At 39.3% G+C, this 24,654-nt stretch overlaps 1 protein-coding gene across 6 annotated transcripts; it reads left to right on the top strand.

Annotated features, from left to right (window-relative positions):
• The first annotated feature begins 192 nt into the window (after window positions 1-192).
• LOC147476488 (ADP/ATP translocase 1, mitochondrial-like) lies at window positions 193-24,441 on the top strand. Of its 6 annotated transcripts, none has more exons than XM_086583577.1 (4): window positions 193-346; window positions 22,762-23,254; window positions 23,399-23,770; window positions 23,896-24,441. In XM_086583577.1, exons 2-4 carry the CDS (start codon window positions 22,781-22,783, stop codon window positions 24,193-24,195), a joined length of 1,146 nt encoding a protein of 381 aa, XP_086439703.1. In that variant the 5' UTR covers window positions 193-346; window positions 22,762-22,780; the 3' UTR covers window positions 24,196-24,441. The 6 variants fall into 6 exon arrangements, with proteins under 6 accessions (XP_086439703.1, XP_086439702.1, XP_086439698.1 ...); XM_086583576.1 differs by lacking the exon at window positions 193-346 and adding an exon at window positions 21,765-21,880; XM_086583572.1 differs by lacking the exon at window positions 193-346 and adding an exon at window positions 21,793-21,898.
• The last annotated feature ends 213 nt before the right edge of the window (window positions 24,442-24,654 follow it).

The raw sequence follows: 24,654 nt of genomic DNA on the forward strand, positions 1-24,654 counted from the left end.
GTTTTTTGTTTTTCGCATCAGCAATATCGGTTCAACCTCAAGCTTAATCAACGATTTTTAAATAAGAACACGTGTCTATATTCTCAAATATGGTTACAAAGATCAGCTTGGGCAGCTTCGTCCGCGTGCCAGAATAACAAGGCATGCAGCTTATTATGACTATTTTTTTTTCTGTCTTTGGCAAGAAGTTGGTCCAAGTACTCATAACTTCGTCAATGTCCTAAAACTGCCAGTGTTGATAAACCTTAGGGGCGTTTCAGTAATAAGAGCTAAAACCCCAGTTGCCTCATTATGTAAACTCTAGTCACTCTCTTTCATTTTGCCGATAATCAACCAAGTTTCTCAGGTTCGTTTTCTCTTTCTAGCTCCAAAAAATTATTATTATTTATAGTTATGCTCTACTGTATTGTTTTGTAGTCATGCATTTGTATTGATGATAAATAAATAATATGTTCAAGGATCAAAGAGAGGGCAATGTTTTTGGTGTAGAAATGGATGTAGTGAACTTATGAGGAGAAAATAAGTTGGGAAGTTATTTATGCTAGGAGATACATATGGTGGTTAGCTTGTTAGGTTAAAGGATGGAGACACAAGAAGAAGGTAGGGTTTAGAGTATATTTATCATAACTTACAATACATATATTTATACTAGAGATGGAATAACCTAAATAACAACAAGCTAAATAAGGTACGGTCTCACACTTATAGAATGTGTGAGACCGACACTACATACTTCAACACCCCCTTTTAAGCTGGAGCATAGATATCGCTCATGCCCAGCTTGTTACCAATATAACTCAGAACTGGACGAATCACTGGTTTGGTGAAGATATCAGCTAACTGCTCTCGAGAAACCACATAAGGAGTACTTATCTCCTTTGTTTCAACCTTATGTCTGACATAATGACAATCTACCTCTATGTGCTTAGTTCTCTCATGAAATACCGGATTAGAAGCAATATGAATGGTCACTTTGATTTTCACAATGAAGAGGATCGGTAGTCGTACCTCGAAACCTAACTCATGTAGAAGATTATGAATCCACATTAACTCACACCATCCCCTTTGCCCATAGCTCTATACTCACCTTTTGCACTAGACTTTGACACAACTGTTTGCTTTTTACTCTTCCATGTCACCAAATTTCCACAAAGGAAAGTACAATACCCAGTGGTGGAACGTCTATCTGAAACTGATCCTGGATAATCAGCATCTAAATATCCAACAACATCAAAATTTCCATTAGAACGATAGACCAATCCACGACCAGGAGAACCTTTAAAATACCTCGAATCACTGAATAAGCGCACGGTAGTGAGGAATCCGTGGTGCATGCATATACTGAGATACTACACTGACTGCAAAGGAGATATCGGGGCGAGTAATAGTAGCATAGATCAGTTTTCCCACCAATCTACGGTATCCCTCAATATCGGCATACATCTCTCCAACATCCGACTGGAGTTTGTCGTTCGAATCCATAGGAGTCTCTACTGGGCGAGCTCCTAAATTACCTGTCTCACTGAGCAGGTCTAATACATACTTTCTCTGTGAGAGATGAATTTCACCAGGGAACCTGATAACTTCAATGCCTAAGAAATACTTCAGTTCTCCTAGATCTTTGGTTTGGAACTGTCTTGAGAGATTGACTTTAAGTCGATCAATACCCTGTTTGTCGGACCTTGTGACAATGATATCATCAACATACACAACTAAGACAATAATCCCTTGCTGGGTCTTTCGGTAAAACATGGAATGATCATATTCACACCTAGTCATTCCATTAGCCATCAAAACCTGACTAAACTTCGCAAACTAAGCTCTAGGAGACTGCTTGAGCCCATAAAGAGACTTCTTTAATCGACAGACTTTCCCCCCTTGAGCAACAAAACCAGGAGGTTGAACTATATAGATTTCCTCCAGAAGATCGCCATGTAAAAAGGCATTCTTAACATCCAACTGAAACAGAGGCCAGTTGTCACAGCCCGAATTTCTAAACAATAACAAAGTGAATATTTGAAATATAAATATCTCAAACGTCACTAGGTTCACTTGTTTAAAAACCCAGACTATGACGGAGGATACTACACATACAAACCCTAATAGCCATGTCATAAAAGAAACAACTTAAAATAAAATAATCCCAATAATTATCCGCAACTTCTTTATTAAGATAACATCCTTCCAAATAAAATATCAAACAAACTCTCAGAATAAAATTCCTCACTACCATGTTCTCATGCCATGAAAAAGGTAAATTACGTTATTACATCCTTCCAATAGGAATCAGACCTAAAAGAAAACTAACGGACTGCTCTAGGCAAGAATCCCAATCAATCGCCCGGTTCCATCGCCTTCCCCTATGTTCCCAAGAAACACACCCACGCTACAAAAACAAAGCAAACATGGGTCGACAAATGGAATTTCTTTGGTATGAGTAGACTAAATACATATAAACATTTCAAACTTTACTTATCCAACTAACACTTTAAATCTATCATAACCTAATCATTCTCAAATTGGAAGGCAGTAGTTCCGTCATCTCAACCGCATAGTTTCTTCCCAAGCAAAAACTTTCATTTTATTAACTCATTCTAATAACTCCTTTTAATATCTAAATAATTGAATTACACTTACCGATGTCCGCCGCTGTATAAGGGTAGGACCGCGTCCCTGCAAAAAATATTATTAAGTCCTACCCTCCTGCAAAAGAAAGTTAGAACTTGTATATAACATATGTAGATATCTTATATAGATTCAAAAGTAAGCCCAAACACACTCGCATAATCAAATCAATTTCTCTTGTCAATTAATCAATTACTTTTCTTATACACCCACCCTTTAGTACCTACTCCACGATTTGCACTCCACACATTTGCCAAATCACACATTCCTGTGTGCCTCTCTCCCAACGAATACCACAATATCATAGCCATCTTTGGGCTTTCATACACATATTTCACAGCCTCTTTGGGCACAAAAACTCAGGTCATTCATGGCACATTCAATGAATACCTTAGGTCATTCCCGCCACATTCAAGGAATACCTATCATATCACTAACGGGTCATTCATGGCACATTCAATAAATGCCCTGGGTCATTCCTGCCACATTCAAGGAATACCCAATCCTACATTCCCGTACACTCAAGGAATTCAACTAACCCGCAAGGCGAATACCTTAGTTCCTCTTTAGGGCAGTCCCAACCATCTGGTCATTCATGGCACATTCAATGAATACCCGGGTCATTCATGGCACATTCAATGAATCCCCTTATATAACGCTAACGGGCCATTTATGGCACATTCAATAAATGCCCACCTAACATATGACTTCATCAGTCATAAACTCAATTCTAAAACTTGAGGCGTGGAGAGTTCTAAAAGGGTGCGGTAAATTTTGTTTACGCATTATTGAACTTTATTGCATAACTTATTTCAGAGAACGAAGGAAAAATCTTGATTCAATTATTTTTGGTTTACGCGTTATTAATTTCATAAATGTATAAGTGTCATAACGTTGTGTATCGTAAAAGACTGAAAAATCACAAAGTAGTAAATACACGTACACAAGTATATTTAGAAAGGTCTTAGCCTAAGTCAAACATGCTAATTGTCCTAGACTTATCCTAATAGACCGAATCATAATTTTAGGAAAAAGTCAAATTTTCGGGTCAACTGGTCAAAGTCAAAATCAAAGTCCACTCTGGTCAACAGTCAAAGTCAGAGTCCACTCTGGTCAACAGTCAATATTGGTCAACCTAGCCTAAACTCCAAAAACCCAAAAGCCCAAAGCCAAAAGCCCATAGTCTAAAAGTTAAAAAAAAACAAACAAAAACATATAGCCCACCACGATTTGGCCCAAGCCCAAATCGTGGGTCACTGTTCATCTCCTTCCTCATGAAATCTCCACCAGCGCCTCCACCACCGATGCAGCCACCACCGGCCACCCATAACTAAAAATAACCCAGCGGTTTTCATTCTTTTTCCAACCCCTACACACCTATCTTAACAATTCATGATTTCATCATACTGCAAAAAATCCAAATCGACACCATTGATGCTCTACATAGCTCTAATTGTCCCCTCTCCAGCACCCAAACAACCATTAACAAAACCTCACAACAAAACAATCAAACCCGACAACAGTTAAACAACAACAAACACGAAACGGTTAGGTTCTTGCTTGAACGCCATTAATGGCTGTTCAAGCTTCACAGCACTTCCCCTCATCTTAAACAACCACCTCTACTTCACCACGCCCAGTTCACAACTCCACAGTTCATCCATCCCAACAGTCTAACATTCATAAAAACAAAACAACCCATTCTGACACAACAAAACTTTGGACGATTTGGTTATGGCGGTGACGCCATTAACAACCCTCGTCAAGTCTTTGACAGTTAAACTCTCAAATTGTCGAATTGATTTCTTGTCGTATTTAAAAATGGTAATGGTATCTAATAGAGTCGGCACCATTAACAGAGTTTTACATACTGTGGTACTGCGACATTCGTATATATCAGTCGACACCATTAAAGAGGTTTACACTATTTCAATTCTGGAAAACAGTATTACTGGGATGAATAGCATAAACAAATATAACAAAAAAAAAAAACTTCAGACTACTCACTGTTTTAAAACCGAACAGCTTCCCAAGAGCGAAACCCCGAAAGCCCAACGCCTCATCGCCGGCTGGCCGGGCCGATCTTTCTTGTTCAAACCATTTTTTTTTTTTTTTTCTAAAACTCTCGTTTTGTTTTTCCCTAAAAACTCTACGTGAGAAACCCCTATTTTCTGGTTTTTAAAACCTCCCCGAAAAATAAGGGTTTTAAACCTATCTACTTACTTACGGGCTTTTATCCAAAACTACTGGATATCCTATCTCTGTTTTATCTATTTCATTATTATTATTATTATTAATATTAATATTATTATAGGAAAAGCAATTAAAAGACGGGGTGTTATACCAGTGATGATGAACGGCAAGAGAAATCACAATACGCACAGAGGCGAGCTTTGCAATCGGAGAAAACGTCTCGGAGCAATCAATACCATATGTCTGGGTAAAGCCTTTTGCAACCAGACGAGCCTTTAAACGAGAAATAGTACCATCCGGATTATGCTTAATAGTGAAAACCCACTTACAAGCAACTGCTTTCTTCCCAGAAGGAAGATCTGTAAGAACCCAAGTGTCATTAGAATACAAGGCACTCAACTCCTAGTCCATTGCTTGCTTCCAGCCAGGATGAGATAGAGCATCCCTGTAGTTAGACGAGACAGAGACAAATAACAAGGATGTAGCAAAAGACTTGACAGATGGTGGTAAATGATCAGTGGAAACATACTTAGAAATAGAATACTGAGCATACTTACTAGGAAGACGCATACTGGTAGGTGGACGTTCAAGTTTTCGGAGTGCAATCGGAACATCAAGGTCAGATGGAATGGCAATAGGATCCACAAACACAGTGGGAAGAGGTGAGAGCAGCGGAGCAGTTGAACTTTTGGCCTCAAACTCTGGAATGGCAACCGGAAAGTACTTGGCGCGCCAAGGCTCCCGAAGGCTATCGATGGCGCGCGGTCGCTCGATCGCTGGAACTTCGACCATCGAGGGGAGCCGTGGGTCGCGCCTCTCGGAAGGCTATCGTGAAGCGCGGGTAGCCCTTCTTCACTCGCTCCGTCATTTTCACCAAGATCATATCCATCACCACCATATGGCATAACATAATCCTCACATGGTTCAGAGGACATCTTCCCTTCTGAAGAGTAAAACGGGACATCTTCAAAAAAGGTAACATCAGCACAGACAAATGATTTGTGCAGATGAGGACTATAACACTTGTACCCTTTCTGTGTACGTGAATACCCAAGGAAAACACACTTAATAGCATGAGAGTCTAACTTATCATGACCTGGCTTAAGATTATGAACAAAGCAGACACAACCAAAAATCCGAGGGGAAGATGGAAAGAAGATTGACCGGGAAAAGAACGAGTGTGGTGTTTTGCCCTCCTAATCTTGAAAGAGGGCATACGATTAATCAAGTATGTGGCGATGGGACTGCCTCTGCCCAATAAAACTTTGGGAGATTTGTTTGAAACATTAAGCATCGGGCAACTTCAAGAATGGGTCCGTTTCTTTCTCTCAAAGAACCCCATTTTGTTGAGGTGTATCCACACAGGAGGTTTGATGTGTAATGCCATGGTCATCTAAAAAACTCTGGAATATTGTAGAGGTATAGTCTTTGGCATTATCAGTTCGAAAAACATGCATATGTGCAGAATACCGATTAGTAATCTCAGCATAGAATTTTTGAAAAATAGAGAATACTTGAGAACGCTTTTCCATAATATAGACCCAACAAACACGAGAAAAATCATCTATAAATGTAATAAAATACTTGGCTCCAAAAAGGCCAGTGGTTCTACAAGGACCCCAGACATTTGAATGGACTAACTGAAAAGGAGTACTAGAACACTTATTTAACCTACTTTTGTAAGTAGCACGATGATGTTTAGCTAACTCACAAACCTCACAACATAAAGACTGAATACTAGAAGAAATACTGGGAACTAAACTTCGCAAACTAGCCAGAGGAAGATGACCAAGACGTCTATGTCACTGAACAGGAGAGACTGAGACTGTAAGAGCCTACTTCTGGTGAGAGTGCCCATAATCATCTTGAAAGTAATAGATGCCCCCGTGCTCATACCCCACCAACTAGTGTCTTTGTCTGTAGATCCTGAAACACAACATGAGTGGAAGAAAACATGATATTACAGTGAAGAGATTGGGTGAGACGATGAACAGACAATAGATTAAAGGGGAAATTTTGAATAAGCAAGACTGAGACAAGTGATATATTACGAGTTAACTGAATAGTACCCTGATAAAACATAAAATTGGTAGTTTACCTACGAAATGAACGATGATCTCAAAACGTAAGCAAACTAAAACTATCTTACGTGCTTATATTTTATCAAAGTTTTCTACTCTCAATTCTATTAGATATAGTGGAGTAGAGTGATTCGTTCCACTCCTAGTCCTTCCGCATGCTATGTTCTCTACGTATAAGTACTCTTAACTCTAAAGTCTAATGAGAGATTTACGAATGGCAACTAGACTACGATGCAACTACCCACAAGATGCAACTAGTCGACTATTAGGACAACTATGGGAATGCTACATCGATTCTATGATAAGGAGTTAGAGGGGATTGATTCCACCTTAACTCGACTTAATTCTACTATCCAACGAAGTCGTCAGATCCGAATTGAATCGCTGCCAGAACAATATGGTTACTCCTAATCCCTAATTACCATGGCATTTCTACCAATTCATAACTAGTATGTGAACGATTAAACCCATTCTCATGGTGAACTAATCGTTTATAGAGTGGAATATACGACGACTCTACAATAATCGAATCAAGCTTTCATCAAGGCTTCTCAACCCCCTCAATGGAGGTTTAGCCGAGAATCATCACGCTATCATTCCCAATGGAGTTCAAACAAGACATGATAGAAAGATTGAAACTTTGCTTGTTTAAACCCAATTCAAAACTACTAATGCAATAATTTGGATTAAACTAATAATGACAAATAATTAAATCTACGAATTGAAATTAAACAATTAATGGAAATGAAACTAGATTATGGAGAACACTATTTTATTAATCTAATGAATAATAAAACAATGATTCAAATACTAAATTAATAATCTAACTAATCTAAGTCTAGCTATCTACGTAATAATGGAATTTAGATCTACACAATTGTAAATGACAAGAATCGAAATTGACAAACTAGCGATTTTATTAATCAAACTAATTAAGAATAATGATTCTAAGAGTTTAATCTAAAACAAGAATTGAAATGGAACTAAACTTAATTAATCTACTGAAAACTAGATCTAGAATTCTATATATTTTTAGGTCTAACTAGCTACCATTAACAAAGAGCTAAGCTTTGGTTTTTATATGTTTAGATCCAAAAATCGTGCATGGGCTTGGAGCCATGTTTTGGGCCAGAGAATCAGGCCCAAAACCCAATTCTTTCAGTCCAAAAAGGCCTCTTCAGCTACAGTTGGCTTTAACAGACTTTTCGTCTACTTATGCTCCTCTGATTGGATCAAGGCTTATACCATTGGACAGCTCTTTCCGAGCCGGTCGTTTTGACATAAGGTAGGCCCCATTCCGAAGTCTGAGTCCAAAGATACGGCCTTCGGAAGTTCTGCTGACTTGTGTCTTTGTTTACGCCTCGTCGACTTTTCAGCTTTTGACCGGGCTTTAGAAAGGCTTTGTCTTCTTGAATCTTGGCCTTTAATCACGGAACTCCTTAGTAACCGACCTTTGCTCCTTTATCTCGCTAAAAGTGGCACATTTACGCACATAATGGACTTTGAAGCCCGAATGCATAAAAACACGTGAATCGTTAACTCTTAATTATTACTCACATAATTGGTCTAATAGTATGATCGCTCTGGGGTTAAAACTACAGTTTTGGGCTCTTATCAAACCACCCCCAAACAGCATTTTGCTTGTCCTCAAGCAAAGATGAGAAATTAGAATAAGTGACCAAAAATGGAGTTCTAACTACTTTCGCTTTCACTTGATTGATTGCATTGACCATATGCAACAAGGCCTTAAACCATGAGGAATTCCCTAGTAGACGAGTTATAGCCTCGTGAGAGTTTTCCACTGAAGGTACTCACAAACTTCATCTATACTACAACGACTAAGAAATAAAACTATTGTTTCCTTATTCATGCTCTAAATTAACTATACCTCTCACTAGCAATGCATATAGAGTAATCAAGTCGAAACCTAAGCTAATATATACATAATAATCAATCATCTACAATAAACATATATACAATGAGTAATACTATGAAATGCCTAGCAGGTTCGTTTCTAAAACTCGGGATAGCGTCCTTAAGTAGGTTATCACAATAATAGTCAAGATACAACACTCTAATTTTTCCACTCAAGTTCCTCTACTCCAGTGTGCAGTGGGCACACTTTACCTTACAATCTCAATGACAACAAGGAAGCCGGAGTCGATCAAACACATCTGCCACTTACTATCACACTAACCTATTCCTAATTGAGCTAGAGGTCTTTATTAGGTGTTGCGGGGATTAGGAGATGGTTTAAGAAGGAAAGAAATGGATATTCAAAAAGGACAAGTTTGAGATAATAGAGTCTTCATATTATGTAACTTAGAGAAAACCTTGTTATTTTCTTTTGCTTCTATACTTTGTTTCTATCCTTAGCCATATTTTTTTCTTTTTCTTTTTTTTGGCTTTTGACTCCCTTTTATTCTATTTTTGGAGTTTTTATTTTATTTCTATTTCTATTTTTATTTTCTTTTGATGGAAACTTCTTTTCTTTATTTTCTGAAGCAATTAACTAACTTTTGTATACACGGGTTTTTCTTCTTCTTTTTCCTCATTCTATTCTCGGACTTATCTAAATTGGGTAGGTTGAATTTTTTATTTTGTTTTGTTTTGTAACAGGGTAAAGGATTTGTGGTTTATGAAAGGCTAAAGAAAGGTTCAGAGGGGCGACTAGCGGAAAATAATTCATAGGTTTGAATTTTTGGCTATATCGATCCAAAGAGAGCCTAAATTCTCGCTTAGGATATGGTTTAGTGATCAAGCAAGTGGACATGTGATTTCTCTATCCGGATTTTACTTCTCCCTTGTGTCATTTCTCAAATGTTTCGCTCATATAAGGCTTTAGGCTATATTCTCACAGGATTTGTAGAATAAGTACTCTAGCCTAGATTTGAAACTTCCGCTAACAATCATCGATACTCTGTAATATATTTATAGATAGATGCAAAGATTATTACCTATATATTAACCTAAGTTTCTAAAATTATTCTAATGCAAAATCTATTGAGACTTCTAGATTATTAAGAGCATAGAGAAGGAAAAACAATACCAATATTCTTAAGTGTATAGCATGAACTTATTTATTTATATTTTTGAATTTTTGAAATTTTGACTAGAAAACAAATACATATTATACATATTTATATCCTAACAGATGCCTTAATTACACGTGTTTCTATGCCCCCAAACAAGAAGCATGCTTTGTCCTCAAAGTATTTTAAATAAAGAGGGTAGGAAAAATACCATTGAAACGCGTGAAATTTAGGAACATCTGCAAAACAAAGTTAGAACGTACTAATATAGAAAATAAAAACTGACGCAACTCTATACGAGTTCTACCCATTATGGGGTTAACAAGAATGAAATTGCTTGGGACATAAGCAGACACTAACTATAATTAAAACTGACCTTATCTACCGCGCATTACTCATCATCTTTCTCATCCTCTTCTTCTATAAAGAAGTGAGGTTCCTTCGCGTCCTGCCATGCCATGATAATTTGCCAGGCTTCCCGCCATTTATCATCTATTATTGCTAACCTATTAAGAGCCACTTGGTCTGACGGGGTGTAGGGTGCAACCTGATGAGGTTGTATCCTCCACCCTTGCCAAGTCATTGCACGGAAAGATCAAATAATACTATTTGTGGGTCTTACAGTGTCGACCGTAATCCAATCCGTGAAACGTGTACAAAAAACAGGAAAGAAACATAGCATAATACGGGAAATTAGAACAGGCATAAGAAGGAACTTATGCCTCATGCTATGGGATCGAGCTAAACTAGACATCAAGGTTCGGGGAAGGTCATGACACATACGTCCCGTGGCTAAAGCAAGGAAGACGCTGCAAGTGGCATCATTCACAGAAGAAAAACGCCATTCCCCTAAAATGTTTAGCATGATCCAAAACATAACAGTTCTTATGTTCATGGACAGGCTACCAAAGGCGACGTTATATTCCCCTTGGTCCTCGATATGGAAAATGCTTGCGCCATACGACTCATGCAAAAACTCATAAGTGTAGACATACATATTATCTACCCAATAACACCATGGGTCTTGTATTTTAGCGGGCATAGCAAGTCCAAGCACAAATAATAGCAAGAACCTGGTAATTTCCATTGGTTCATTATTGATGTTGATGGAGAACACTTGTTCTCCATCTGGTCTCTCAAAGAAAATGCAGTTATCGTAAAAATAAGATGCTAGTGTTGGAGAAATAAAGCGCGATCGTCTTACCATAAGCGGTTCCCAAATTTACGTATGTGATCGCCACAAACCAAGCACCGTAAGTAGTGCTTTGGAACAAATCTTTGAAAGACTGTTCGGTATCAAGGTAGGAGATGTCATCTCAAAATTACGCCTGGAATAGCTGCGAATGATCCGAAACTACCCGCAGAAAAAATTGGAATTTTTCTAGTCCACGGAAGTCGTAGCGAGTCGCTCTCTCCGAAGCGCTTGAGTCTTGCTATGAAGATTTTGGAATTCCAGTGTTTGGCCGGTCATGCTCACCTTGAAAAAGGCGCTCGACAAAAATTCTGAAAAAAAAATTGCGGTAGCGAGTGCGCTCCTCTCCAGCAGCGCTCCCGAATCTTGAAGATCGAAATTGAGGCGAAACGTGGGAATCGTGGGAGTGAAAGGTGAGTGATGAAGGTTAGGTGTAGTGTGAGTTGTGAGTGTAGAATGAATGAAGTTTATATAGGTTTAAAGTTGCTAAAACGGATCGGAAGTTGCCAAAAGTTTTTCTGGCGGTTCGAAATCCTAAACTTTCCAAACCCAAAACGGAAACAACTCATTTCCTTGATTCTAAAACAAACCTAGTATCTTTTAGGTTGAATTTAGGATAGAATCTACCTATTTAATCGAGATTTCATATACTAATTTATAGATTTGCCTAAACGGCCATATTTTCACCTTGACTCCGCAATAAATTCTAAAACAAAGGTCATATAAAAATCATGCTGGAATAGATAACACCACCCCCAAACAATTTGGGAAGGTGGGATCAATATTAAACAACCACGACAATGAAAAATAACCTCATTATATTAAAATTTTCATTCAAGTACATTTCACTACAAAATTCAAATTACGGAATTAAACTTACATTAAAATAAATAACAATAATGAAACTACAAATAAACATCAAACGATACTATCCCTAACCACTTCGCATCGGTCGGAGGGCACACGCCGGAGATGGCTCCCGAGCTCCGATGGGCCAGCACCATTCGCCTTTTCGGCGCGACGGCGCCAGTGCCTCGATGGTGTGTCCTCGGAAGGAGAATCCCGTGAGGTGGGAATCGTGCAAGCATGTCGGCCGAATCGGCGCCGAGCTTCTAGCTCGCCCCTCATCTGTTCCCACCGCCATCCTCCCACGGGATCGGATCTCGAAGTTATGATGGATAGTAGCCTGTCGAAGTCCGGAGGTCTTCGCGAGATAGTGTTGAGTGAACGCATGCCACGATGAATTACGGCCATGCGTTACGATCCGACCAACACCTCTCCGGGGCATCCGCGATCAAAACAAGTCAATTCCTCCTCATCCTCCGAGACATTCTCATTTCCCCATCCTCCTCGGCATTCTCATTTCCACCATACTCCTCGTCCTCTATCCTATCCTCAGGCAACCTCCAAACTCGTTGGACACACTCCTTATAGATGCGAGGATTTCGGTGTAGGGTGATGTAAGACCTATCGGGCGCTTGAGCCGCTTTCTCTCAACTTCAATGATCTTGGTTATCAACACGGGGAGAGGTGCAAATGACTTCCCTACTCCCCTAATCATGCTAAGCAAAACTCCAAGATACGTAACTTCGTATACGCTCTGGAGTATCCATAAAATGTGGAGGCGCTCGGACCGATGTCGCCGACCTTCTCCTTCCCCAGGCGTTCCGACCAATCCATCGAGTTGTAGCCGGTGGTTGGTTCTTAGGGATGCTGGCGAACACAATCGATCTCGCATTGTAGTTCCCTTCCGTGAATCGCCACGCGTTCATCAATGGCTCTACCCCATTATATTGGGACTCCTGCAATGCGACATCGGATGGATTCTAGGCGAATGCCTAGAATCTCAACAACAACCCAATAGTTACTACCTTCCTCCTCTTAGCCACCATAACAAAAATTCTAGTCCCTCCACCTCCTTCGTGTTGTAAAAAACCGTCGGACTAAGTCTTCGTGGTAAAAGGCTTCAGTTGAGTACCACAAGCTATTCCAGTCTCTATCGATCATTTCACACCGTAAAACGGCGGTGGTCGCCAAGATAAATGCTTCCTCGGCAAGATTCGGCGTTGTTGAGCCATTTTAGAGTTTGGAATGTAGTGGGGTTTAAAAAGGGATGTGGTGTTGGAATTTGAGTTGACCGACCGAACCAAACAGTGGTGGTGGTGGCCGGCTTTTTTTTTTTTTTTTTTTATTTTCGGGTTTTTGTGGTGGTTTGGTTTTAAAGGAGATTTGAATTGGATTTTTGATGGTTGGCGTGGGTTAATTTGGTTTCTTGTTTAATTTTTGGATTTAGGTTTTTAAGTTTTGGTTTTGTTTGATAATGGAAGTTTGAGAAGATGGACGCGACTGTTGGGGCAAAGGTAAGGGCGCGGGTGCGCTGCCGGTGGGCGCGGGTTGGGCCCAAGCCCAATTCGAAATTTTTGAATTTTTCGATTTTTCGCGAAACTTCAAATCAAAATTGCCGCTTCGTTACCGGTCCGATTTTTGTGAATGAGATATGGAAATGATCAGAGAGAATTTCCAATCTAATGATCCATAAAACACTTTATTCCGACCGTAGATGACATATAAGATAGTGGAAAATGCCTCGAAGTGCATGCATGATGTACGTTATGCGAACGACTGAACTCTAAATTCATGGATTATGTCAACCCGAATCGTAATACAATTCAACGGCCTAAACAACTCTAATGGGATATAAAACATTCTAGGACGGAAACACGAACACCCCACCCCCAAACAAATTTTTTTTTAAACGAAGCTTAGAAAATTTGTTTTTTCGCAGTGGGTCTTTTAAAGACAGATTCCCAAGACTTCCTAGATTACTATGTTTATTCTTTAATATATATATATATATATATATTTTTAAAAAGAAAAACAATAACAAGAAAGACATAATTCACCCCATAGAGAAACATGACTCAAAAATCCGAGAAAACATGCAAGAGTGGAAAACGTGAATTATGTTAAACGTGGACTTAGGATCCGGTACTTACAGCCACACACTCCGTAGGGAGGGCCCGGTTACCTTAATGGTGCACTCACCAATATATGGAAATGAAAGGAAATGCAACAAACACAAAAGTTGAGTTGTTTATAATCAGATACTCGAGACTTTATCTAAACATATGTATGAACATGCAGTTTATCATATATCAACAACCGAAATAGTTGTGGATCATTCCATAAATAAATATCACATAAAACATATCCAAACACAATCAAGCACCAAGATTTCCTATGACGCAACCTAGTGAAATGAAAGCGAAGTCGGATAACCCTATTACGTAACCTAACATGCACCTTCTTTTTCATTTTTGAACGAGAGGGTGTTCTAGTAAATAAGTGTGGGAAGGTGAATGGTTGTGGAGAATATGGTGGATATGGATAAGTTGTAGAAGGAAAGCATGGAAAAAATGAGGATGTGGGTTTAGCACAAAACTCATTCATAGTGTAGGTAGGGACTGTCTCAAGTCTGAAAATGAAGGTGTCAAATGGTTTGTCTTTCTAAAGTATTTGTTTACTAGGTGGATTTAAAAAATTATGAAGCCTGAAGAAACAAAAGAATCGAAAGTGCAAACTCGAGATTCCTTTGAAAGGGTGGAAGGAGGGAGTTGAGGTGGATGTTGTGCAAAGTAGTTCTTGATAGGGTGAATCATCACCTCCTCTAAAAAACTCATCAATTCCTCATCTAGATTGGTTATATCCACGCGTTACTATGATAGTCCTCTACATCTTTGAGAAAGTCATCTATCTCATCCTCATCCGTAATATGTGTATCGACTAGTGTAGGGATGAAAATGTTGAGTCTGAACTTCCAAAGGAAAGAAATTTGGGCATATGATTATCGAGGAACGTGTTGTTGAAATAATCTCGAGCAAAGCTCTCGATCATGCTAACCTCTCCATCCATAGGCGAATCGGGTAATCGCGTGTCTTTGTTTTAAAAACATTGACTTCAACAAAGAAGATGGCCAAAAGACATGGACATTGAACCATCGCGACAATTAATGAGCGCATTGGCGGTTGCCGGAAAGGGCGCCCTAAGATGATCGGACAGAGTCGTTAACGACTTACGTATCGAGGATGACAAAATCAGCCGGATAGTAGAAATCCTGAATTTTACCAAAACATTTTCGACCACACCCTTTAGGATACTTAATAGACCGATCAGCTAATTGCAATGTCATTTTAGTGGGTTGCATTTCGCCTAGGCCTATTTGTCTATACAAATAAAACGGGAGTAAGTTAACACTAGCCCCGTGTCTAATAACGCCGGTCGTCATATAGGAATCTCCTAAGGTGCATTGTCAAGATAGGGACGATCGGGTCCTTGTACTTAACAATTCCATTATGTTCGATAGAGTTGGGAATTGTTCGTTAAAAATCGTCTTTTGGTATATTTGTCTTTACGCCTAGTAGTACACAACTCCTTAATAAACTTAGCATGGTGTGGTAGCTTTTAATAGCTTCGAGGAAGGGAAGGTTTATAGTTAGATTCTTGAAAACGCCCCTCCCTAATCTCCTAATTAATTAGTATCCCTAGTTAACATGGCTAATTTTTGTGGAAACGGTGGTTTCGTCTATATTTAGCAATGGTATCACCTGGATGTTTAACCGTGGCTTTATGTTTCTTAGGTTGTGTTGTAACCGGGTACCTCTACGCTGGTAGGCTCTTCAGTTTCTATTTCGGTATCTAGTAAAATAGCGGTATAGGGGACTCTTGGGGGGGTAACTATAGGCATAGTTACTTTGTTATCAACCACTTCTGCGGAGAGCGGTGGTGATGGCCTTTAGCTCACCTACATTTTCATATTCATTACTAGTATTATCGGTTACCTCAAAAGTCGTGTTTTGTTGTTTTAGGATTAGGTATTTCGTGACTGGAAACACACCTTTGGGTTAGGATTTATCTTGGGCCAACTGTTGGCTTAAATTATTAACGGATTGTAAGTTGTTGGTTAGATTGAGCCATGTTTTGGAAAAGTTTTTGGCTCACTTGTATGAAGGTGTCAAGACGATCCGGTTGTGTGGGTGTAGTAGTCACGGGTGGTGTGACTGGAACTATTTCGCGTGAATTATTTATGGGTGGATTTTGATAATTATTATTTACCTGAACGATACCTCTATTAGCATTATAATTATTATAACTACCTTGACCTTGTGCTTGACCTTGTCGAGGTTGCACTTGGTTGTTATAATTATTAAAATTACCCTTACCCTGTCCTTGTCGTGGTGGAGCTTGGTTAAAATTGTGTGTTAGCCTAACATATTGATTATTGTACCCTGGAGGTGTGACGTGTTGGTTATTTCTCCAACCGAAGTTGGGATTTTGTCTCCAAGGGGCGTTAGGTTCACTATTAATGGAACAAGCCTGTTTATAGGCTATAGGACAGTGGAAGTCGGGATGCTCAGGGCTCCAACAGAAACTACATGGATTTGAATTTACATTCATGACGGGGATAGGTTTTTGTTGAACAGAAATGGCCTCTGCCTTTTTAGTGAGTGATTCGATTAGAGTTTTAAGCTCGGGATCATGTTTAATTTCAAACATCTCGGCGGCCTTAATTGTATTTGATGAACTAGCGGAGCGGTGGATATCATCACTACCCCACCCCAGTTGTTATTTCGCTTAGTTTGATCCTCTAAAAATTTATAAGCCTCCGAGGCTCCTTTGCTTAAGAAACTACCCCCATTCATTATGTCTAAGACTTCTTTATGGTGGTGTAGACGTCCTTTGAAAAAGGCACGAACTAACGTGTCTTTCGCTAAGTTATGATGTGGACACTCTATAAGAAGATCGGTGAAACAATTCCAAGCCTCTGAAAAATGATTCATGAGGATTTTGTCGAAAGAAATGAATCTTGGAAAGCATCTCATCCGTCTTTAGGGGTGGGTAAAAATGTTCCATAAACAAATTGAACAAGTTTAGCCCACGTGTCCACGCATTAGGCGCTGGGCCAAACCAACCAAGACGCCTTTATCGGCTAAGGTGAAAGGGAATACCCTTAGTTTAATTTGTACCGCACCAACCGTAGGATGGTGGAATGTTGTTAGGACTTGTTCAATCCTACGCGATGTCCGCCGATAAGGTTTTTCATGGTCTAATCCATGAAAAACGGGTAACAAATTAAAAATATTTGGGGGGATTCGGAAATCCCCCACTGGGTCTGCTAGAACGATGCAAGATTTGGGGCTATCGCTTAGGGCTTTATAAAAGTCCGAGAGAAGAGTCTCTCCTTCGTCGGGCATTATGTCAGGTGGTGTGTGTGAAATAGTAGCTAGAGGTGTAGTGGGTGGTATACTAGATAGACTTGTTTGTTAACGCGTTGTTGTGTAATTACGCTCGGTGTTTTGTTCGACCGGACCTTAATCTCATACAAGGCTAAGACCAATTTTAGCTAAACACATCAACACTCCAAACTATTCTCGATATACTAGTATAAACCTCTAAATGTAAAGAAGCGAGGTGTGGAAGAAAGGAATACCTGATTTCGTCCTTGCTTCGCTTTATGAATAGCGTGTTGTTTACGGGTGTTCAGTGTATATAACAAGTTAGAACACCGAAAAACTTGAAAAATCAAAGTTCGAATCAAAACCGTAGAAATCCGAAAACTCTAGCTTAGAAGCGAGTCGCGCACTTAGGGGTGCGGTCGCTCCGTGTAACTTGAAGTTACAAAGTGTTTTAGGGGCGGGTCGCTCCACATGGGGCGGTCGCCGCTGTTACAGATTTTTGGTAGCGCAGTGCGCGGTTAGAAGGCCGGATCGGGTCACTCCGCGTATATTTTTTATGAACTTTCCAACGCTGACTCGAAAAACCACAGTATGAATCAAACAAGGGTGGGTGGGTTTAATGGGACTTTAAGAAAAGTACTTGTACTACAAAAACAATGCGAAAGTGAAACTAAGATGGCAGCGACGCCATTTGATAAAACATAAAATTGGTAGTTTACCTACGAAATGAACAATGATCTCAAAACGTAAGCAAACTAAAACTATCTTACGTGCCTATATTTTATCAAAGTTTTCTACTCTCAATTCTATTAGATATAGTAGAGTAGAGTGATTCGTTCCACTCCTAGTCCTTCCGCATGCTATGTTCTCTATGTATAAGTACTCTTAACTCTAAAGTCTAATGAGAGATTTACGAATAGCAACTAGACTACGATGCAACTACCCACAAGATACAACTAGTCGACTATTAGGACAACTATGGGAATGCTACGTCGATTCTATGATAAGGAGTTAGAGGGGGATTGATTCCACCTTAACTCGACTTAATTCTACTAACGATGAGTCGTCGTAATCCGAATTGAACTGCTTCGTGGAACAATATGGTTACTCCTAATCCCTAATTACCATGGCATTTCTACCAATTCATAACTAGTATGTGAACGATTAAACCCATTCTCATGGTGAACTAATCGTTTCTAGAGTGAAAAGGAAATATACGACGACTCTACGATAATCAGAATCAAGCTTTAATCAAGGCTTCTCAACCCCCTCAATGGAGGTTTAGCCGAGAATCATCACGCTATCATTCCCAATGGAGTTCAAACAAGACATGATAAAAAGATTGAAACTTTGCTTGTTTAAACCCAATTCAAAACTACTAATGCAATAATTTGGATTAAACTAATAATGACAAATAATTAAATCTACGAATTGAAATTAAACAATTAATGGAAATGAAACTAGATTATGGAGAACACTATTTTATTAATCTAATGAATAATAAAATAATGATTCAAATACTAAATTAATAATTTAACTAATCTAAGTCTAGCTATCTACGTAATAAGGGAATTTAGATCTACACAATTGTAAATGACAAGAATCGAAATTGACAAACTAGCAATTTTATTAATCAAACTAATTAAGAATAATGATTCTAAGAGTTTAATCTAAAACAAGAATTGAAATGGAACTAAACTTAATTAATCTACTGAAAACTAGATCTAGAATTCTATATATTTTTAGGTCTAACTAGCTACCATTAACTATCTACCATTAACAAAGAGCTAAGCTTTGGTTTTTATATGTTCAGATCCAAAAATCGTGCATGGGCTTGGAGCCATGTTTTGGGCCAGAGAATCAGGCCCAAAACCTAATTCTTTAAGTCCAAAAAGGCCTATTCAGCTGCAGTTGGCTTCAACAGACTTTTCGTCTACTTATACTCCTCTGATTGGATCAAGGCTCATACCATTGGACAGCTCTTTCCGAGCCGGTCGTTTTGACATAAGGTAGGCCCCATTCTGAGGTCTGAGTCCAAAGATACGGCCTTCGGAAGTTCTGCTGACTTGTGTGTTGTTTCTGCCCGCATCGACTTTTCAGCTTTTGACCGGGCTTTAGAAATGCTTTGTCTTCTTGAATCTTGACCTTTAATCACGGAACTCCTTAGTAACCGACCTTTGCTCCTTTATCTCGCTAAAGTGGCACATTTCTGCACATAATAGACTTTGAAGCCTGAAATGCATAAAAACACGTAATCAGTGTTAACTCTTAATTATTACTCACATAATTGGTCTAATAGTATGACTGTTACAGGGTTAAAACTACAGTTTTGGGCTCTTATCATACCCCGACCAAGAATACTAGCCTTAGCCCCATTTGCTAATGTGACATATGATGGTGTGTGAGTATACGCAAGACTAGAAAACAACTGGGGATTACCTGTCATATGATCAGAAGCTCCTGAGTCAATAACCCAAGAGTTGTTACCACTTGTATGAAGACATGTTTTACCTGAATCGGCTAGGGTCGCAGTGGGGTAGTCGGACAAACTCGATGAACTGAGAATAGCTTGTATCCGCTTCATCAAGGCTGCAAAGTCTTCTTGAACTCGTTGAAAATCAGTCACTTTCTAATCAACTACTGTAGCATTGTTGGCTTTGTGCAAAGGTGGGCGTCTTGTTATATCCCAACAAAAATCAGCACTATGATTTGTGCGCCCACAATGCTCACAAGGCTCAAAACTGCCAATACCACGACCACGGCCACTTTCTTAGGTACGACCACCCCCACGGCCACGACCCCCTCTACCTCCTCTACTGCCATTACCACGACCAGAAAAGGGGTTGTTATTACTGCTTTGAGGGATCAATAAAGCCGCACTGTCATTGTGCCTTGGAGGAGGTGCGATATCTGAGACAAACGAGTAAGCCTCGCATTGCAGTAGGGAGCTTAGATTCAGCTTGAACTTGGGCTTTCACATTAGCAAATTCGGGACGTTGCCCAGATAGGAATTTGGAGACTCAAAATTCCTCTATTTGTTTCTTCAACTGATTTATGTCTGTAGGAAGTGGGTGATATATATTCAATTCTTCCCACTTGCTACGAAGAGAATTGTAATATTCAGAGATAGACATATCTCCTTGAGTGAGATCAAAGATGTTCTCATACAACTGAAAGATACGAGAAGTATTCAGAGATTGAGAGTATGATTATTGTAGATACTCTCAAATCTCCTTCGAGGTTTTAAAAAACTGCACAGTATTACAAACATCTTTCTTCATAGTATTCCACAGGAAAATTCTTAACCAAGGCGTCATCTTTTGTCCAGGTTGTCTTTCCTTTATCATCTGGGGGATCTATCAGATGATTTTCCTTATCTTTTCCAGTAAGATAAATAGTAACTGCCTATGCCCATTGAAGGTAATTGGCAACACCCTCCAATTTGACAGAGGTCATACCAACAGAGAAAAACAGACGTATTACCGAATTCATCGGATTTTGGAACAACATCAGTCATTGTAAAGAGAAGAAAAACTCACTTGATGAAAAAGAATACTGAAACCGCAAAACTGTGGAGACGACGTTTCCTTTTATCAATACCGAGATTCATGGAAGCCGAAACAATACTAAGACACCAACTAATACTAAAACTTGAACCTTGAAACTGAGGATCTCTCTCCTAGCATTCTCTAAACAGAGTCAGCTCCGATACCAAGTTATTTATGCTAGAAGATACATATGGTGGTTAGCTTGTTAGGTTAAAGGGATTGAATGTGTAGAAAAAGAAGAAGAAAGGATGGAGACACAAGAAGAAGGTAGGGTTTAGAGTATATTTACCCTAACCTACAATACATATATTTATACTAGAGATGGAATAACCTAAATAGCAACAAGCTAAATAAGGTACGGTCTCACACTTATAGAATGTGTGAGACCGACACGACATACTTCAACAGGGTTTTATGAAATATTTTAGATTCTGGCAGTCATGGAGTTGTAGTACTTAAGAGCTAGCTTTTACTGTTTAGTGCAATAAATCAGATGAATTTTTGGTCAATCCTTGGGAGAAGTCATGAAAGTAAGGGTGGAATTTCAGCCGAGCGGTTTGGGCTCAATTCGGTTTGAGCTCGCTCGTTTAACTATATGAGCCGAGCTTGAGCTCAAATTAAAGCTCGTGTAACAAATGAGTTTGATGAAACTCAGCTCGTTTAGCTCAAATAGCATTTTTGTAGTGTAAAATAACCGAGCTACTCGGGCTCGGCTCATTTAATCTCGAGCTCGCTCATTTAACCATATGAGCCGAGCTCGAGCTCAATTTAAGACTCATGTAATAAACGAGCCGAGCTTGAGTATAGTAAATCTCGGCTCGTTTAGCTCGAATTCCACCCTTACATGAAAGAATAAAAAAGATCAGTATGCAGTTAGAGGTTATCCTAGGTGATGGCCTAGGTGCATATATGACTAACCCCTTAAGAGTAATCTCAAACAAGACATTAATCCTGACACGCGCTTTTGAGTGCATAGGTTCTTGAAAATTATGCTGTTAGTTATCTAGCTTTTGTTTCAATATGCATATATGGTGGAATGCCAAACTTGTGATGACAAACACAGTTACACAGAGTTATAATTTTCTTAATTACTTTTGGTTTTTATGAAAAGAGAAAAATGTGCTTAAATTTAGTTGACGCTCTTAAGAACATTTTCTAGTTGTATTTGTATTTTATAAGTAATATTGTTTTAATTATTATCAGTTTGATTGCTTGAGTGATATAAAGATTGCCTCCTGTTCTTTTGTTTGTTTGTTTCTTTTTTTTCCCCTTCGTCAGTTTGTAGGCCTTAGAATAACCATGAATGGAATAATTCAGACTAGATATTGTTCAGACGGGGAACAAAATAGAAGTGGGGTTTGTGCAGTGTCCTTGAGCAGTACAGCCTCTTCTCGGATCATTTTGAGATGAAAGAATGACATCTGTTCCTTTTCCAGACTCATCCGGATATTTTCCTCGATCTTTCAATTCCCTCCTTCATCGAGGATTAGGGGAAAAGGGGAGTTAAAGGGTTAGGGATTAACTTTAAGAATCAACGTGTTTCTAAACACTGTCATTCTCAAGTTACTCTTGATGGACTATTATGAAGCAGTAGAAATTAGGGTTGTCCGTGTACACATGGTATTGTATTCTTCTAAGCAGTAGAAGTTGGGAAGTTGTCGCGGACTCGCACAACGCAATTATGCACTCCTTTTTTGTTTCTTCTTCTTTGTGTACAATTATTCTAGACAATAATTGCTTCAAGGAAATTGTTGTTCATGTTTTCTATATATCGGAAAAATATTGGCTGGAATGTTCAATTCTTAATTTAATGGGATTTCTGTGATCTCTTTCTGATTTCAAAATTTGCTGCTGTAGTTCCGCATTGTGTTACAAAATGGCGGATGGATTTGATAATCCGTTTCAAAAGCTACGTGGGCAATCTCAGCTCTTTACTCGGCTCTCTCCCAACTTGCAGCCTAGGACCACAAGTGCTTACAATCTCTCTGGTGCATATGTGAATGGAGGATTGCAAAGTCCTTTTCTGCCCACGTCTCAGAACAGTGGTCTTTCTCTTGTGACTTCGCGCCCTCCTGTATTTGTACAAGCACCATCGGAGAAAGGCATTTCGGGTTTTGCTATTGACTTCCTTATGGGGGGAGTGTCTGCTGTGGTTTCCAAAACCGCAGCTGCTCCTATTGAGCGAGTGAAGCTCTTGATCCAAAATCAAGATGAGATGATCAAAGCTGGTCGCTTGTCGGAGCCCTACAAGGGAATTGGTGACTGCTTTGGCAGAACAATCAAGGAAGAGGGCTTCGTTTCTCTTTGGAGAGGAAATACTGCCAATGTTATTAGATACTTTCCCACTCAGGTTGGTTCTTCTTCATTGCTTTCTAAGCCAGTCCAAATTCCCAGTCCTGTAAATGAAGGACTTGGCTTCAGAGTTGTGGTTCTAATTATTTAAGCATTTCCTAGGCTTTCCTTTAGATATTTAACCCTGAATGTATATTACCAGGCCTTTAATTTTGCTTTCAAAGATTACTTTAAAAGACTATTCAACTTCAAGAAAGACAGAGATGGCTACTGGAAATGGTTTGCCGGTAACCTGGCCTCAGGAGGTGCAGCTGGTGCTGCATCTACCCTATTTGTGTATTCATTGGATTATGCTCGAACACGTCTAGCCAATGATGCGAAGGCTGCTAAAAAGGGTGGTGAAAGGCAGTTCAACGGTCTGATTGATGTTTACAGGAAGACCCTCAAATCTGATGGCATCGCAGGACTTTACCGTGGGTTTAACATCTCCTGTGTTGGGATTATTGTGTACCGTGGTCTGTACTTCGGAATGTATGATTCGTTAAAACCAGTTGTCTTGGTTGGAAATATGCAGGTTGGTCAATTTTGGTTTAAAAGAATAGAGTAGTGCCATGAAATTTCTTCTTTCCATTAGTTGGAGTTGATGGCAATGATGTACTCATTGTTTGTTTTTTGACTTTGGTAATTGGCTAATTGCAGGATAGTTTTCTAGCAAGTTTTCTGTTAGGATGGGGAATCACAGTAGGAGCAGGGCTTGCGTCCTACCCAATTGATACTGTGCGAAGGAGGATGATGATGACCTCAGGAGAAGCTGTTAAGTATAAGAGCTCTCTGGATGCATTCTCACTGATTATCAAAAATGAAGGGGCCAAGTCTCTCTTCAAGGGTGCTGGTGCAAACATCTTGCGTGCTGTTGCAGGTGCTGGTGTGCTAGCTGGTTATGACAAGCTGCAGCTGATTATGTTTGGTAAGAAATATGGATCTGGTGGTGGTGGGTAACTTGATCAAGTGGGTGATCATGTGTGGTGGTGAAGTTGATAATGATGAAAAGTTCGTTCTTTTTCTTTTCGGAGTTTTGAATGATACGAGTAGTTTATCGTAGCAAACTAGAAGTGTTTATACGTGCTTGAACTATCGATTAGTATTTGCACTAGCTTGAATTCTAATGATCAGAGTGTGATATACGTTAGTAAGTTAAATGTGATGATCTCACAAGTTAATGGAAATATTGTGGTTCTGAAGACATTCTGTATTCTGCTTTCTATGGTGACCTTTAACAATTACCAAGTTCACTTGATTCTTTCAGCTTATCAAGGGTAATGTAGTTTTTATGCCTGTGATACATTGCCCTTCTGTTCATCTATACTCTTTCCAGTAGCGTTGGAAAAAGGTATGAAGCATGCAGGTCGTAGCTAGTTGAAGTAGAATGTGCTGAGTGAACAGTGTTGTGCACGGTTC

This window comes from Coptis chinensis, chromosome 9 (assembly GCF_015680905.1).
Source record: "Coptis chinensis isolate HL-2020 chromosome 9, ASM1568090v1, whole genome shotgun sequence".
Taxonomy (NCBI): Eukaryota; Viridiplantae; Streptophyta; class Magnoliopsida; order Ranunculales; family Ranunculaceae; genus Coptis; species Coptis chinensis.